Source organism: Colletotrichum chrysophilum, assembly GCF_026319265.1.
Source record: "Colletotrichum chrysophilum strain AFK26 chromosome Unknown scaffold_175, whole genome shotgun sequence".
Classification (NCBI taxonomy): domain Eukaryota; kingdom Fungi; phylum Ascomycota; class Sordariomycetes; order Glomerellales; family Glomerellaceae; genus Colletotrichum; species Colletotrichum chrysophilum.
Genome location: NW_026517462.1, coordinates 1 through 17346, shown reverse-complemented (window position 1 = coordinate 17346; position 17346 = coordinate 1). Strand labels below are relative to the sequence as shown.

The following is a 17346-nucleotide window of genomic DNA, read 5'->3' as shown; positions in this document are numbered from 1 at the left end:
ATTGCTCTCAGTGAGGCTGCTAGCCGCTTCTGAAATTCACGATAATTTGATCTTGACCGCGCCAACTTACCGAAACACCACGGAAAATAATTAGCAACGATGACGGACGCCTCGCGCTGGAAGGCCACTGTATTTGTGGGTGGCCTAGCTTCTGCAGTCACAGCCTCCAATGTTCACGACGCGTTCATACCGTTCGGTGAGATCGCAGACGTATCGCTCCCCAAGAACGACAAGCCGAACTCAACAGAGCCTCATAGAGGATTCGCCTATGTTGAGTACGAGGACGCCGAGGACGCAAAAGAAGCAATCGACAACATGGACCAGTCGGAATTTTTCGGGAGAGTCCTCAAAGTTTCAGCCGCAAAGGTGCCAAAGAGTGCCGATGAAGGTCTCGGTAGCAAGAAGGCGCTTTGGGAACAAGTACGTCACCACAGGTCCCGCTTGAGTCATATCGATACTGACTGCGCTCATAGGAATCATGGTTGGCTGAGAATGCTGTGAGTGAAGAGGACAGACTCGCCGCAGAGCAGGCGCAGGTCGAAGTGCGTGGGGATGACCCCATGCAGGGTCTGGAGGGGCTTGATGTCGCGGGACCGAGGCCGGAGTAAGGGGGATTTGAAGTTTGACTTGGGTCTCTTTTTTGTTTCTCTTTGGCATAGCGATGGCGTTCACACGGTTGCGAATGTACAAATGGACCTGGCCTTCTCCCCGAGACTGGGACGAGAAGCACATTTGAGAAAGGAAAATGAAAACAGCGTCTCTAGTGCCTTTGAATCTGTCTGTCGTCGTTGACATATACAAATGTTTCCCCCCTAATCACACATCGACACTGTGGTCAACCGTCTCCCCTCATTATCCCGTTCACCATCTAGTGGTGCTCCCTGGCCTCGGCGGCATCGGCGGCGGCCTTGTTCTGGCGCTTGATGCGGATGGTGCTGTCGGTCATGAAGTGGCGGCCGATGGAGTAGGTAGCAGCGGCCAGGGCGAAACCAACGACGACACCTGGTTACGTCAACAATAGTCCGGGCTGGCATCTTGATATTGGGGGTCTGACATACCGAGGGGGATCAACTCGGGGGGGATCTGGCGGAGCTTGCGCAGTCTCTGGGAGACGGTGTGGCCTACGGCAATTCATGTCAGCGCTCGCATTCGGTGTCGCAAGGGCGGTCGCAGTCGTCGATTTTCATGTCCGATATCGTGGAAGGCTTCAATGGCTGGGGCCGGGGGTGGACATACCAACTTGGTCCTCGGCCTGAGGGAAAACGTCACAATTAGCTACGGCGGTCCGTTTGGAGACAGCGGGTTTTTTAACATACAGGAACCGGGGACCTCATGCGCATGGTAGGGCGGAAAGCACGGAGACCGAGAGTAGGACGCATTTTGACGGTTTTTGTGTTTTTTGAGGGGAGATTTTCGGGTTTTCGGTACAGCTGAGGGAGCAGTCGTTCGCTGATCGGGATTGGATCTCGAAATGAGTGTTTGGAAGTTGAGCCGGCTACCATCAGTCTGGTCTGATGTTAGGCGGGAGCTCGGCCCACCTTTGCAATGCCTGAGGCCCGATTGGCGTATGTCAGGCATCCACACCCGTTCTCGCCCGTCACCACTCACCACCTGATTCTTGGTGCAGAAACGACCTTCAATTGATCTCACTGCAACAACACCAATCGCACGTCGCTGCCCACTCTGCTCCATCACCGAACCGACTTCCAGTCAATTGCACCTCCACGTAGTCAAAATGGCCGACGATCAGGAACTCGTTACCAAGCCCTTCAAGTTCGTCACTGGTACGTCGTGAAATATCCCTCGCCCCCCCAGCATGGCCTGATCTTTTTCCGAGGCTAACGTAACTTGTAGCCGGTATGTGCCCTCCGACCGACCCCACGATACCCGCGATGCGACCGCGTCAATTGACATCGGCCACTATGGACGAATGCCTAACCTGAGCTTGTATAGGCACCGATGCCCGCTTCCCGAACATGAACCAGACCAAGCACTGCTGGCAGAACTACGTCGACTACCACAAGTGCATCAACGCCAAGGGCGAGGACTTCGCCCCCTGCCGCCAGGTCCGACTATCTTGAAGTGCTGCTGGAGGAATCGACAACTAACGTTTTGTAGTTCTGGCTCGGCTACCGCTCCCTCTGCCCCTCCGGCTGGTACCAGCGCTGGGATGAGCAGCGCGGTCAGTACCAAATCCCGATATCAAGGAACCTCGTGCTGACAAAGAACAGAGGCCGGCAACTTCCCCGTCAACCTGAACGCATAAGCGATATTGGAGTAGGCTGTACGCAAGTTAGACGGAGGAGCCGGGCGACTGTATTACTTCCAGATGGATTGAGACATCAAATAGAGCATCGGAGGATGTGTCGTGCGACGAGGCTAAAAGCGCACACAGGCGCTGAATGTGAATTCGTGACAGACTGTCTGTAATGCCCGTCCATTATTGTCATTTTATCAAAAACGCAAGCTCGCTGCCTTCCCGTAAGTGATCTCCCGGAACTCCGTTCGCCTCCGATGGCGCAAACTCATTGCAAATATGTACTCTCAATGAAAATGAGAGAACACTTGGTTTCACTTGGCTTGTCCCTTGCCCTTAGGATCTTGCTCATCCTCATCGGAGCTCATAAACTCATCGTTTTCGTCAAAGCCGAAAAATGTTCTGGGCTTATCCTTGGAGGTCTTTGCAGGTTCTGATGGAGGCGTGGATTCCTTGGAGCTGCCGCCCTCTTCATCCTCTTCATCGCTCGTCATGGCCTCGTCCGTCTCCTCAGAGCCGGTAGACACTTGCGATGTGCCGAGCAGATTGTCCTTGTAGTTGCCAGCCTTCATCGCGGCGAGGACGGCCTCACGAGTCCTCTCATTTGCCTCTTCTTTGTCTTCGACCCACTTGCCGTCCAGCCGACCCTTGCCGCTGTTCCTGATTTCATCCTCACGCTTCTCTGACATTTCGACGATTTGCTCCCATCTTTCGCGGCGCTTCTCCTTTTCCTTCTTCTCCATCTCCGGCTTAATGGCGAGGTATTCCGCCAGAGCCTTTGCTTCAGTCACGGTGCGCAGACGTCGGCCATCCAAATTTCTGCTTGAGTTGTTGGCGTCTCCCTGGTTGCGCTTCTTCTTGGATGACATGCGACCTCCGGCAGCTCTCAGCTGGGATCCGAAACCACCCTTGCCACCACATAGCGGCAGCGACAGGCGCAGGGAGACGAAGTCATCTGATTCAGACGAGAGGAGGTCGGCAACTTGAGCTGTGGAGGACGGCGATAACTCCTTGTTTGATACAGTCGTCAAGATCAGGCGGTTTTCAGTCGCGGGCAGGCGCTCATTCAGTTGCTGGCGCAAATCCGATAGAGTAGTTGAAGAAGGCACAGGAAGCACCAAAGTTGACGGGCCTAGGCCAGCAAACGTGCTGACGAAGACGTTGATGTTCTTAACGGCCATCTCGAAGCGTTGACGTTGTTGTCGCTGTCGATATTGTTGTTGTTGACGTCGTTGTTGACGTCGTGGTTGCCGGTGTCGTCGGTGTAATGGGGCTGCGATGTGACGAACACGCGAGGCGATGAAATGCGATGTTCACCTGGTGACGCTACGCTTATCAGCGATAAGGCCGGGGGTATGGGATTTGGCGCGGAGGGAAGAGACGGAAAAAAAGAAAGGAAAAAAGGTGGCTCAGCGCTCAAGCCACAGTAGATTTCTCGGCAGCGGGGGAGGAGCACCGGCCATCGAGGGACCTCAGAGCACCAAGTACAGTGGGCAAACACCTAACCGTCCACTGGAGCGACTCGCCCAGCACGTGACAAGGCCCACCCGATCCAGCAATTGCGACCAGTGTGCCCGAAAAGACAAGTGGGGCCCACACAAACGAGGGCTTGATTTCGAAAATTCAAGAGCGACTGTCGCTGTTGTACGTTCTATATTCCTGCCACCACGACTTCACCCTCCCCAACATCGACCAGCAAGCGACCCGACAACCGCCACGATGTTGATTCCCAAGGCCGACCGCAAGAAGATCCACGAGGTTAGAATTACCATTTCGCCGGCGCGAGGAGAATTGCACGCCGTAAGCTCGTCGACGAGAATGCTGACGATGGAAATTTAACAGTACCTCTTCCGCGAGGGTGTCCTCGTCGCGAAGAAGGACTACAACCTCCCCAAGCACCCCGATATCGACACCAAGAACCTCTTCGTCGTCAAGGCTTGCCAGTCCCTCACCTCCCGCGGCTATGTCAAGACCCAGTTCTCCTGGCAATACTACTACTACACCCTGACCCCCGAGGGTCTCGACTACCTCCGCGAGTGGCTTCACCTCCCCGCTGAGATCGTTCCTGCCACCCACATCAAGCAGCAGCGCTCCCACGCTCCTCCCCGCGGCATGCTCGGCGAGGGCGAGCGCGAGAGAAGGCCCTTCGGCGGCCGTGGCCGTGGCGAGCGCGGTGACCGTGAGGGTGGCTACCGCCGCCGTGATGCTGGCGAGGGCGGCAAGGAGGGTGGTGCCCCTGGTGGATTCGAGCCCCAGTTGTAAGCATTCCCCCTATGCGCTGGCGATTCGATCTCGTCTGGACTTTGTCGGCGCATTCCTACCAATCTCGAAGACAGTCTGCTAACTGACTACTTGTAGCCGTGGTGGCTTTGGCCGTGGCCGTGGCGCTCCCCCCTCGTAAGAGGTCTCTTTCCTATCGGCTTTTACTCTCGAGACGCATTGGCAAAACAAAAAAAGGCACCGACATGTACTCTAAAAAGTGGATGGCCGGAACAGTCGCGCGTCTGTCAACGTCACAGACTACGGGGGAAACATCGTGGGAGTTTGGAGGTTAGATCCTCGGAAATCGTTTGCATCAAAAGGTCATGAATTGCAGCCTGCGGCTTGTGCTGCTTCCTCCAAACCGTGAAACCCCACAATTTGTGTCTCTTTTCTTTGCAAACGCTGTGATGAGCCAGCGGTGTCTGCCGGTCGAGCACGTGGGGGTGGTGCTGAAATCTCGAGAGGTCACGTTTGAAACCTCTGGTATGCATGTCAAGAGGAATGAATGGGAAAAGAAAAAAGAAACGAGGACTCCTGGTTTTTTTTATCGGTGTTCTCGGAGTCGGGCTGGAAACGAAAGGGATCGGTCTGGCCTTTGGGAATGTTGAGAGCGGCTCTCCTGCGGTAAGCATCGACGCCAACGCCGACGCCGACGCAGACGCACGTAGGAAATAGCTTCAGCAAGCTGCCCTCACGAATGAACGTATCGTATACTGCACTTTTTGAGACAGCCCCTGTAAAGAAGCAATGCGCGATGTAGCCGTGTGGTAGCCAACCTGCTTTGACGCCGTGAATCTGTCGCCAGCCCTGCCCAGAAGCGGCAAGTGTGGTAGAGCAGGTGTGCTCGAGTAGGAATGCCGAGGAGTGTTGGGCATGCTTCGACGAAGTGGCGGTGACTGCTGCTGAAGCTGGGCTGCTGCTGCGCGAATCTCATGACTGCCAGGTCTTCCGATGCTCTTGCAAGAGTCTCATTCGTGCCCCGCGTAAGTTCGGGAAGCGATTACCATCTGCACACCTTTATTTTGCTGTCTTGTCTCAGCGAGTGAGATGCGAAAGATTGGCTTGGAAGGGACGAGGGGACGCCTTCCTCAACGCACTAACTGGTTTACCAACTGCCAACTGCTAACCTCACGTCGGGTTGCAGCATGTCTGTCTCGCCTTCCTGACCTCCCCTGCCTCCTGCTGTTTGACTTTCGTGCATGTTAACCAGTTTCCGGACACTGTTGCCTCGATATCCCCGAGCCGCGGGATGAGAAGGAGGGATGAAGATGGGGGTGGCTTTGGCTGATCCAGGAAATATCGCCTTACTTTGCGTGCAAGTCACCTCAGAGTCCTTTCCACGGCCATCTCCAATCCCACACCACCTTCTTCCAAATACACAATTGACCGCCCTCCGAATACTCCGTAAGCGACGAATCTTTTTAGAACTCATTGACAAGTCGATCAGATGAATATTCAACATCATTTGCAGGCCATAGGACTTTGTGGCACAGCATGACTGCCATGGCCCGATTTAAGCTCATGAACCACTGAACCACCGAACGCAAAATTCCGCGTCGCACAAAACGATGGAAAATCATATCAGAGCCTCGAGAAGCCATCCGTATCCGTGCCATCCCACCCGCTCACGCCAACCCGGTACGTAAGCCAGCTCCAGGTGGAGGGAGCGTCTCCACGCCAAGGGCCGGACACGGAGAGAGCCAGCAAACCGGGGAACGGCCGGAAGAGGGCCACCACACCAGGGTAGCGCGTGGACAGAGCCAGCCTGAGGGATTGTCGCGGGCGCGGGCATGGAAGCGGCAACGCGGTCGAGGCCAGGGGGCTAGTGTGTAAGTTCAATGTCATGTGCCGTGAAGTGTCACCACGTTCTCACACTCCCTGAAGCTTACGGGAGGGTGGTTTTGTTGAGGCGAGCTGCCTGCCACTCCTCTGCTGGTCAGTCTCTCGGGGAGGATGGCGGATGTGCGAGATAAGCACCCCGCGGGCGGTGGCCAAGTGGAGCTTGCCAGTCGCAACGCAATGGAATACCAAAGAAGAAGCTTTGGAGGTGGTCTTTTTTTCGCTGATGGTGGTGTCAGTTTTTCTCGCTCACTCTCTCGGAGTTGAAAATTGAGTCCAGAGGACCAGGGCCCCGTTCACCCCCTCTTTCCCTTTCCGATGCATCTTGTCCGTCTTGCGATCGTCTGACTGGCTGGAGAGCACATTGTCGACCCCATCGAGGTGGGATGAGCTGCTGCCAGACATCGGACTGCCTGGCATCTGTCGAGTGGGGTTTGGGCGCGTCGCCAGCCATTCTCGTTCTGCCCCTCACTTCATAGCTCAATGTGTTCCAAACTTCTGTTCACTTCTCCCTGCGCTCGCTACGGCGTTACAACTGAGCTGCCCTCCGCAGTCAAGCAACCTGCCCCTCCCCAATTTTTCAAGGCCAGCAAGTTTTGGTTGCCAGTGGCAGCCCTGCTTGATGACGCCGAGTGCGCAGCTAGTGCTGGCGGGGAGCTCCCAAGGCGGGGCAACAGGGGTGAATAGCACGGTGACGGGCATTACAATGGGACTCTGCCGTGACCTTCCTTCATTCACTGACGCCCATGCAATTCTTCTCTCACCGATTCAATGAATTGGCCAGAGCATACCGGGTCTCGCCACGGGCATGGCATGCCGCTTCGTGTATGTACTATGATCATAAGGTGGCCGGGTGGTACGTGGAGCTGGACGAGGGGCCGAAGGCGATGCATGCGCAGACGCGGAGGTGGATATGTGGATTGTGGATGCGGGATGCAGCTAGAAGGCATCCCACTACTTCTACCTCATGGCGCAAAGCGTAGGTACCACAGCATATTGGCCCTTTTACTCCAAAAAGTACACTCGGTGTAGACTGGCGAGCCTCGCCGGCTCGATCCCAGGGAGCGTCGAGATGTCGGAACCCTGAACTCAGACACGCAGACCATGGACCCTGGCTTGCCTGCCCCCTCTCCATCCCAAGATGCGCCCATTCCCCGCGCTGCCCAGAACGCGGGCTTGTTGATGACGCTGCTATATAAGCTGCTGCTGCCACCTCCTCAATTACTTAGAATTCACTTTCAAGCTCCTATTCACTGGTCCCCTCCTCTTCTGTCGTGAGCTTTTTCTGTACGTTGGTGCTCTCCTCCCCCTAGCTAGCCCTAGCCCTTCGTACTTACACGTCGATGGGCTACTGATCCAACTTCGAGCAGCTAATCTCTCCAGAAACCCAATCACAACCCAACACAACCTTCACAATGTCGAACCTCCCCAAGCAGATGAAGGCTCTCCGGTATGCTTCTTCCCCAGATCGATGAACAGTTTCTCGAGCTCTCGACGACCCCTCGCGTCCCTTGCAGCTTGGATCACTGAGCATCATTTTACCCCTCCATCGGCGATCGGCTGACCCCTCACCCAGATACGAGAAGCCTGAGGATTGGTCAATTGTCCAGGTTCCTCTCCCAGAGCTCCGCGAGAATGACGTTCTGGTCAAGGTTCGGGCTTGCGGTGTTTGTGGCACTGGTAAGTGGTCTTGCGCATGTCCCTCACCCCCAATGCATGATCTTCAGACGCCATTGAGGACCCGCGAGGCTAACAGTCGGCCACAGACTTGGTAAGATTTTCTCGCCGAACCTCAGGACTCGATATTTACAGGCGTCGCAGCACATTCATGAGGGCGAGTTCATCGCCAAGTTCCCCTTGATCCCTGGCCACGAGACCGTCGGTGTTGTCGCCGCTGTTGGACCCGTACGTACCTCGCCAAAATCATTGAATAATTCCTCAAAGACTCACACTAAGACGCCACAAACAGAAAGTCAAGGACTTCAAGGTTGGCGACCGCGTCGCTGCCGACAATTCCGAGCTCTGCAATGAATGCTTCTACTGCCGCCGCGGAGAGCTGCTGCTCTGCGAAAAGGTACGGCCCCACTTTCCCACTTACACGGCCCGCACACTGACATTCTTCCCACCCCTCCAGTTCGAGGCCCACGGTGTCACCATGAACGGTGGCTTCGCCGAATACTGCGCATACCCCGCCGGCAAGGTCTTCAAGATTCACAACCTCAACGATGTCGATGCCACCCTCCTCGAGCCCGCTTCCTGCGCCTGCCATGGCCTGGACAAGATCCGCCCCCGCCTGGGATCCAGCGTTCTGATGTTCGGCGCCGGCCCCACCGGTCTTGTAAGTCCGCTCGGACGGAGCTCCGTGACAACCCGGCCGAGCTTTTGTTCCTGACATTTTGTGTGTGCGTGATAGATGCTTGCCCAGCTCATGCGCCACAACGGTGGCTGCAACGTCACCATCGCCGCTCCCCAGGGTCTCAAGATGGACCTCGCCAAGAGCCTCGACGCCGCCGACCACTACATTGAGCTCTCCCGCAAGGAGCCTGAGGCACAGTTCGCACAGCTCAAGAAGGACCACCCGTACGGCTTCGACGTCGTCGTTGAGGCCACTGGTTCCGTCAAGATTCTCGAGGACGCTATTAACTACGTCCGTCGCGGCGGCAAGCTCGTCGTCTACGGGTGAGTGTCTTGGGTTGTGTTCCCTCGTTACAACTACTGATCATACGCTTAGTGTCTACTCCGACTCCGCCCGTGTCTCTTGGCCCCCTTCCAAGATCTTCGGCGACGAGATCACCATTCTCGGATCCTTCTCCGAAACCTACATGTTCCGTAAGTGTACTCCCACTCTTTTCTAAGAGTTCTACTAACAAAACCCCAGCCGCCACCATCGACTACCTCGACTCGGGCAAGGTCCGCACCAAGGGCATCGTCAACAAGACCTTCAAGCTCGAGCAGTTCGGCGAGGCTCTCGAGTCTATCCGCAACAAGAGCGCCATCAAGGCTGCTATCGTCTTCGACGATGCCACCGGAGTGTAAGCTTGTGCGAGTCGCATGCCACTAAGCACCAATGCAAAAAACACAAGCACAGAGAAAAAAACATACGCCAAATACCATTTACCCTTCGTGGAGTGTCGTTGTTGTCCTGCTGTTGTTCACGCACACATTTCAAAAAACAAGAAAAGGTCTCTTTATCTGGCTCATCTCATAACTTTACCTTACTTAGACAAGCATCGGATCGGAGTCAGGGGCCGAGGTTGGTGGGACGGTTGTAGGGCAGGTGGGCGGGCGGTTGATGTTGTTGTTGACCCGGAGGTCGTGGCGCAGTGAGGTGTTTGTTGTGAATGATTGATGATGTTGATGACGGGGTGGGTTCACGGTTACGGGCGGTTGCGGAGTTGAGAGAGAGGATTCTGAAAGCTGGCGACGGTGACAAAAGTATGGTTGTTGTTAGTCTTTCATTCTATAGTCGAATGGCTCTCGAGAGAATTGATGAGCGATGAAACACTGCCTGGCCAATTGTCTTGTTGATTTCATGAGAATGATATTAGAATCTTGATTTATAGGTAGTTTCGTCGTCTTCGTCGTTCCTTGTGTTGAAATCACTGTCACCGACATTCTTACGAGTACTGCCCTGTATTACGACACACGGCCCAGGGCTTAATCTGAAGTATCGGCGCCATGAACCTTTGTCTGCACCAAGCTGCCCGCACTGGATCCAATGACTGTACCGATCGTCTCCCGATCGAGACCTGCTTCTGGAATTCCACTCGTAGGCCCCATCTTCCATCTCTTCTCAAGGTAGTGCAAAAAGACATTGCAGGCTTTCAATGGCCGTTTCCCGTCCATCCAAGCCAGATTGACTTTTTGGCCCTAAGTTCACCTTCCAAGGAACAAAAGCAAAAGATGACGAGAATCTACGCAACTCTACTCCGCATGGCAGCCATCCAGTCTTGCTGAATGCCAACACACACCCGTTAACCACCGCCCAATCTTTCCCCGCCTCGAATAGCGAAACCCCGCCATCCCTACCAGAAATCTTGCCTTACCTGCGTTGATACTGCGTGACATCGCCAATCGATGATCCTCCCGCGCCTCCTCTCGCGACGGCCATCCACCCATAGAGTTTGAACCGACGAAGAAAAGCACATGCACACAACATCTTCCAACGAAGCGTACCGACATTCGACATGCCTTCCCCGCACAGCGGGGTGCGTCACCGAAGGACCATGCATAGCCCAATACGTTGGCCAAATTATGCTTCACTTCCAGCTCTCACCGATTAACCCACATTCTTTTGCTTGAGTCAGGTCAATTCTCCCCGACGGCTGAGTTGCAGGCCGGAGATATCCATCGTATCGGTACACAGCCCCCCCCCTCAGGAGGTTTCGCTCTCTCTTTTGCTCTGCCGCTGACACTGCTTCTGCTGTAAGTCTGCCGCTGAGACTGCTGCCGGCCGAGGCGCGGGTCCGGGGTTCGAGGCTGTAGAGGAGGAAGAAAGGGCGGGTAAACAACAAGCGACAATGCTTCCCGAAACGGGACGTCCAAGCGAACGTAGCAGAGACATGGCAAGGTTGGGCTCGTCGCCTGCTTGTTTAATGGAGTCGTAGGTGAACAGTCAGCTGTGCGAGTGCGGGTGCGGTTGCGGGTGCGGTGCGTGAGCTGGCTCCTGCCTGCCCTTGGTCGCTTGGCGGGTCTTCTCTGCCGTAATGGTGTTTCAACGCACAGGGAATTGCCGTTTGGGGATTTGGCGGAGGAGGATCTGGTAGGTGCTCGGTCGACGATCGATCTGGCCCGCCGCATAAGCGACCGGTCCCCGTTTGTTTACCTACTGCTACCGCCACATCAATATTTGTTGGATTGAATTTTTTTGGATTGTCTTCGTCCCATAATATTGCTTCCCGGGACCCTGCCTGTCTCTGCTTGGGTGGCAGGGTAGCTATGCGAAAAGCTATGCGAACCAGCGCGTTGTGGAGGTGGGTTGTTGGAGAAAGACTGCAAGTTCCGAGGCACAAAGCAAGCTGTGGCAGCTTCCGGCACATGGCAGCTGAAGCTGCATGTGTTCTGGCGTCGCTGGAACAATGACCGCCACATAATTGGGATGATAGTATATAAGCTTCGTGTTCCTCTAGCTGTCTGTTTGTTCTGGAACCAAGCAATTAGCAGCAATCTCAATCAACAATCAGCAAGCACTTATACTCTATTACATCAGTCCGTCGTCATCACTCTCAAGAGCCCACATACCAACAAACAGACCAATCAATCAACATGGATGCCATCACCCAAGCTATCTTGAACCGCTCCAAGCTGGAGGTGGAGCTGATCAAGATCTCCCAGCCGACGGAGGAGTAAGCCAAATCTTCCTTCAATCGCGAAGTTCGCGTCAGATTCGTTTGTCGCGGTCGTGCTGATTATGAATTCTGCAGTTCCTTCGTCATGACCATCGAGAGCAAGGTTACGGGTACTGGACCGATGGGCGCCACCATGCAGCCCATGACCGTCGACATGATGTACAACGGCGGCGTCTTTGGCAAGCTGGACCTGCCCGAGGTCAAGACCAAGTCAAGCGGCACGCTAGTTGTTGTCACAGACCAGACTATCAAGATCATCGACCGCAACGCTTTCATGGCCTTCGTCAAGGCCATCATGTGCGACGATGAGTTGATCCTGAGACTCGACAACGGTGACTGCACGATCAAGGCGCTTGGTCTGTCAGCAAAGGTCAAGTACGCCAAGGACGTGCACATCGTGGGTATGAAGGGTCCCAAGATCGCCCAGGTCAACTCATCGCCTCGCGGCAGCGGATTCGCCAACACGATGAAGGTCTACAACCCTAGCCCGCTCGAGATTGACCACGGCATTAGCATTTTCGAGCTGCGCAACCAGGGCAGCGGCGAGGTTCTGGCAGAGCTGAAGGGAGACCTGAAAATTGTCCGGGGCGAGTTCGAAGTTACAATGGAGGGCACCCTGAGGAAGGGGACCAAGCCATCCGACAAGGCGGTGATGGTTGGTCTCGGCACACAGGAGAAGAACTGGTGCGATGAGACGATCAAGAACATCAACTGCCCGTTCTCGATAACCCCGCAATTCTCTCAGATGCTTCAGTAGATAGTCGGCGAAAGATGCTGTCGAGTAGAGACCGCTGATTTTATGAGCGAATGAGAATACGACCATTTTCAGATTCAGCGTTGTGGACTTATTGCTGTGACCGCGATCGTGATACCTGTGCCTGGCGCTCGGCCAAGCTGTCAACCAAAATCGAAATGTTAAAACCAGGCCAACGGCCTCAGTCCGTGGCCGTGGTCATGGTCTCGAGCAACAATCGGTCGCGTTGCGTTCTGTCTTTGTGCCCTCGTTCGCAAACAGCATTCGCAGCCGGCGAGCATTGCGTAGTGACCTGACAGACGACGCTTGACGTCAGCGGGGAACAATCATGGCCGGGGCTCTTTGAAGCTTTCCCAACGGACGTGGAAGACCCCAGTCGACGAGCGGTGACGGGCATTTTCTGGGCTTGGGATGTTGGAAAGCGTATTTGCAGGTGAGGCAGGTTGCTGAAACGGCCGAGGCAGTATGTTGCGCAAAAGATGTCCATACTCCTCGGCTAGGGTGGGCCGCGCAGCACTTAAAAGTAGCGTTCCTTACTTACTTAGCGTTTTAACCTATAACTACGCTTTTACCTATAATTAATAATATTACTTTTTTATAATAAATCATAGCTTTCTAGAATAACTTAACGTAATAAAGTTATATTATTATTAAAATATATATTCTACTTAGTTATTCTAAATAACTATAAGTATTATATAGATAGTTACTAATTATTTATAAGTATAGCGTCTCTATTTAGGGACTTTAATTTTTACTTTATATACTTTTAAAGTAAGTAATAATATAGTATATAGAAGTAAATTTAAGTTTCTAGTTTCCATAGAAGTTAATATAGAAGTTATTGAAGTTATTAGAGACTTTAAAATACTTTCTTTTTAATCTAATTACTTTATTTATTTATTAAATTTATTATATTGTTCTTAGTTTCTCTCTATAATTTAGTAAAATAAACTTAAGTTATAGAAACTATTAAATCTCTTAATATTTATATTACTACTAATAATATTATTAATGTTAATATCTTTTTTATTTACCTAGAAAATAACTAAAGTTAGTAATAAAGAGAATACTTTTTAGATATTATACTTTAGTTTTATTATAAATGCTCTTATTTTAATAACTAACTATAATATAAATAGTATATTTTACTCCTCTAGAACTTTATTAAGTAGAAAAGTAAAATAATATAAAATCCTTATTATTATTAAATAATATTTAAGGATTATCAACTATAAAATAAAGATCTCTCTATATTATCTTATTAAATATTAGAAGTAGTAATATATATCAGCATAAGTATAAGCATATTTAAGGGCGTAGTATATACGCCTATATAGTACAAAGCTATCAAAAGACTTATATTACGATAAAAGGTGATAGTCTTAAGTATTTATAAGCATTTAATCATATAGATAATAATAAGGGAAGTAATATATTATAATAATTCTTATTATTATAGTTAGTAGGTTGTATTTTCTAATAGGGAAAAATAAAGGGTAAAATAACCTAAAACGTAACTTACTAAACTACTAATTATAGAAAATACTTATATACCTATATACATTATATAATTAATATTATAGTTATAGGTTATAATAAACAGAGTATTTTTATATAAGGTTTTATACCTTAGACTTTATTAGTTTATTTTATATAGAATATTAAAGTAAGTTAAGCGTTATTATTATTCTTACATTATTATTATTATTATAAAAGAATATTATATATTAATAGTATATATTAAGAGATCTATTTTATAATATTAAGAAAGTTCTTAATATTACAATAATATTAATATAAATTAGCTTTTTTATTAGTATTAACTTTTTATTAGATATAATAGAAGTTATTATTAGCTAAATCTAACTCTAGCTATATAAATAACCTAACTAATTTTTAATTAAGCTAGTACTCTTTTTCTATTTTACTATTTCTTTTAAAGTAGCTTATTATTTAGCTTCTCTTTAGATTTTATAAGTAATAATAGATCTTTTATTTATTTATTATTAGTATTAATCTAAGTAAATACTTCTTTTAATTTATAATTTTTTAGTTATTTTCTAGCTTTACTAATAATTAATATATTATCCTTAGCTTTTAGCTATTTCTTAGTAAAGCTTAATTATAACTTCTAAGCTATAATAACTTATTTCTTCTATTTATTTTTAAATAAGATATTTTAACTAATTATATTAATATTTAAGCTAGCTTTAGCTATATTCATAGTATTTTAAATAAATAATTATATAATATTATATACTATATAAAACGTAGAAGTCTCTAAACTTCTTTTTATTTTTCTAAATATAATATATATATTCCTAATAGCTTAAAAGTATATAAGCTTTTATTATAGCTATAGATTATATCTAATTAGTTTTAAAAATATAGTAAAGTTATATAGCTATATCTCTAAACTCTAAATGCTTTAATAAATATAATACTCTTTAAATTTAGCTATAAAGATCTTATTCTATAAGTTTAAAAGGTCTAGCTTTAATATAAGAAATTAGGTATTCTTTATTTATTTTAGTATTATATTATAATATATCTTTTTAACTTATTAATATATATTAATTTCTAGAAGCTATAGAAAATAACTAATATATATTAAGATCTATAAAAAATAATATTAGAAAAGTAATAGTAATAACTATATGAATTTAAGATCTTTATAAATATTTTAAAATCTTAAAAGCCTTTTTACTTAATAAAAAGGTTATAATTATACTAATTAATTATTTAAATAATCTATTTTATAAGAATATTTTTATTATAACTAAAATATTTATATAGAGTAAAGCTAATTTTTATAAAAGTAGTACTTTATAGATATAACTATCTATTAAAATAATAAAACTATTAAATAGTTAGAGTTAAATTATTATATTTAGATTTATTAATAGTAATAATAATATTATTTAAAATACTTATTCTTATATAATCCTTAAGAATAATCTATTAAATATTAATAGTATAACTATAGTTAACGTATATGCATAGCGAGTCGCCCATCATAGCGAGCCGCCCATCATAGCGAGCCGCCCATCATAGCGAGCCGCCCATCATAGCGAGCCGCCCACCTTTCACTACCCTCCAGCCATTTGTGTAAGTCAATTAAGCCACATCGTACGAAATCAATTGAAACTACTCATCACCCTCTTCTTCAGAGGTCTTCCAAATTACCTGACATATTCGCACATTATATCCAGTCTTTCCGCAGTTACCACATCGCCGCCCACGCAATTCACCCCCCTCCATACGAGCACTCTCCTAACGTATGTTTTCACCTCCAGCATCAACAACTCCCTTTTCTACCCATATTACCTCAGCTTCAGCTATATTAAGTAACCCTCCAAGACGTAGTTAGGTTTTCTTAGCTCTCTAGCGCTTACTTAGTATCTTATTTGCTATATGAAGCCCATAGCACTCAGCTTCAACAAGAGCTAGTTTATATGCTAACTTACTAATACCTTTAGCTTACAAATTAATAACCTCGTATAAATAAGTTAGTAAGCTATCTTAATAACTAGTGATTCTTTTCTTAAGTGAAGCAGAGCTTCATATAGCATTATATGCTATAGTTGGTGTCTTTAGGTCCTAGGAGCCCTGGCTGCTTGGGCATGAGTTGGATAGTGTTGGCGTCTTTGGCTTGAAATCCAGGCGGGAAAGAACTGCTTCTGGGTCGAATAGTATAAGGCTAGCCTAGCCTGTCTAAAACCAGCTTATACGTTTTCTTTGCTTATTGAAGTAAAAAAGGCTGCCTTAAAGGCAGGAAAGAAATCATCCTTAGTAATATGCGTAATCTATATCTACATCATCTTCTCGATTTCCTTACTATATAAAGCCTTCAGCAGACTAAAACAGCTAACATCAAGAGGCTGAAGCTCATACGATGAATGCAGAGGCATGCAAAGAGCAATAATGCCGTGTTCCTTGCAGTAATCGTCAAACTTAGTGGATTTATAGCTATTGTAGCCATCAAGGATTAGGAGCTGTTTAACACCCTTCATGCGAGACTTTATGCACTTTTCAAAATGTTTTAGCCAATCTAGGCCAATCTCATTTATATTCCATCCATTTTCACTAAGGTGGACGCGCCATTCAGGTAGGAATTAGCCATTAGTATACCATGAGAGTAGGTGATATTTGCCCTTAACAATGACGTATAGAGGCAGCGCCCAGCTATCTGCATATACGCCCTAAATGATAGAAATCCATTCGCAATTACTAGGCTGCTTCATACGAGGCCTTCCACAGCAGTCAGAGGTTATAATAACCTTTACGTGCAACAGCATTCCCATCAAGAAGCCCATCTCATCAAAATTATAGACATCATCATCATATATTCTATACTTCGCAATTATGTTTCATATAAGGGTAAATTAGGCCTACATAATTACAGGATCTTCAGCTAATACCCTCTAATAGTTGATTCTACGTCGAAAACGCATCTTTAGTTGTAGTTAGCGTCATATGAAGTTCTCTACCTATCGCAGTCTAATACGCGTCGCATCACGTTCATCAAAGAGACAATCAGCCATATCTCATACGTCGTCAAGTCGCAGTAGAAATCCTCAATCAATCAAGTTAATAACTCGTTCAAGAATCACAGTTTCTTCCACCTAAGTCATCTTTATTAAATTTATACAAGTTTCACGTCGTAGTAGAAGTCCGGCGCGTCAGTCGCAAAGTGTAGTTCTCAGGACCTTATAGATAGAAGCTGCTTTTCGAACGGATAGTTTTAGGTCCTTTTTAATAGCTTCAATTGCAAAGATAATACGACTTTCATTTGAAGAAGAACTCATGGTCGTACGTAGAGGAAGGTTGTTGTGAAGGTGAAGAGTGTAGAATTAAGGAAAAGTGGGCGGCTCGCTATGATG

General features: G+C 48.0%; 7 protein-coding genes across 7 annotated transcripts; 5 read left to right on the top strand and 2 right to left on the bottom strand.

The window, feature by feature from the left end:
• Positions 1 to 99: 99 nt before the first annotated feature.
• Positions 100 to 608, top strand: COL26b_012412 (uncharacterized protein; the record flags this gene model as incomplete). Its single annotated transcript, XM_053185056.1, has 2 exons — positions 100 to 420; positions 474 to 608. 2 exons carry the CDS (start codon positions 100 to 102, stop codon positions 606 to 608), a joined length of 456 nt encoding a protein of 151 aa, XP_053030982.1.
• Positions 609 to 868: 260 nt separating this feature from the next.
• Positions 869 to 1379, bottom strand: COL26b_012411 (uncharacterized protein; the record flags this gene model as incomplete). Its single annotated transcript, XM_053185055.1, has 4 exons — positions 869 to 1002; positions 1059 to 1121; positions 1237 to 1252; positions 1317 to 1379. The coding sequence occupies 4 exons, from the start codon at positions 1377 to 1379 to the stop codon at positions 869 to 871; spliced, it is 276 nt and encodes a 91-aa protein (XP_053030981.1).
• Positions 1380 to 1735: 356 nt separating this feature from the next.
• COX12 (Cytochrome c oxidase subunit 6B) lies at positions 1736 to 2266 on the top strand (the record flags this gene model as incomplete). Its single annotated transcript, XM_053185054.1, has 4 exons — positions 1736 to 1784; positions 1954 to 2066; positions 2119 to 2182; positions 2232 to 2266. 4 exons carry the CDS (start codon positions 1736 to 1738, stop codon positions 2264 to 2266), a joined length of 261 nt encoding a protein of 86 aa, XP_053030980.1.
• Positions 2267 to 2571: 305 nt separating this feature from the next.
• On the bottom strand, positions 2572 to 3438 carry COL26b_012409 (uncharacterized protein; the record flags this gene model as incomplete). The annotated part of the gene is made up of 1 exon (XM_053185053.1): positions 2572 to 3438. One exon carries the CDS (start codon positions 3436 to 3438, stop codon positions 2572 to 2574), a length of 867 nt encoding a protein of 288 aa, XP_053030979.1.
• A 538-nt stretch (positions 3439 to 3976) lies between these two features.
• On the top strand, positions 3977 to 4519 carry COL26b_012408 (uncharacterized protein; the record flags this gene model as incomplete). Its single annotated transcript, XM_053185052.1, has 2 exons — positions 3977 to 4057; positions 4100 to 4519. The coding sequence occupies 2 exons, from the start codon at positions 3977 to 3979 to the stop codon at positions 4517 to 4519; spliced, it is 501 nt and encodes a 166-aa protein (XP_053030978.1).
• Positions 4520 to 7773: 3254 nt separating this feature from the next.
• COL26b_012407 (uncharacterized protein) lies at positions 7774 to 9394 on the top strand (the record flags this gene model as incomplete). The annotated part of the gene is made up of 8 exons (XM_053185051.1): positions 7774 to 7808; positions 7935 to 8038; positions 8115 to 8263; positions 8328 to 8432; positions 8493 to 8696; positions 8772 to 9037; positions 9090 to 9187; positions 9237 to 9394. The coding sequence occupies 8 exons, from the start codon at positions 7774 to 7776 to the stop codon at positions 9392 to 9394; spliced, it is 1119 nt and encodes a 372-aa protein (XP_053030977.1).
• A 2229-nt stretch (positions 9395 to 11623) lies between these two features.
• COL26b_012406 (uncharacterized protein) lies at positions 11624 to 12463 on the top strand (the record flags this gene model as incomplete). The annotated part of the gene is made up of 2 exons (XM_053185050.1): positions 11624 to 11703; positions 11782 to 12463. 2 exons carry the CDS (start codon positions 11624 to 11626, stop codon positions 12461 to 12463), a joined length of 762 nt encoding a protein of 253 aa, XP_053030976.1.
• Between the last annotated feature and the right edge of the window lie 4883 nt (positions 12464 to 17346).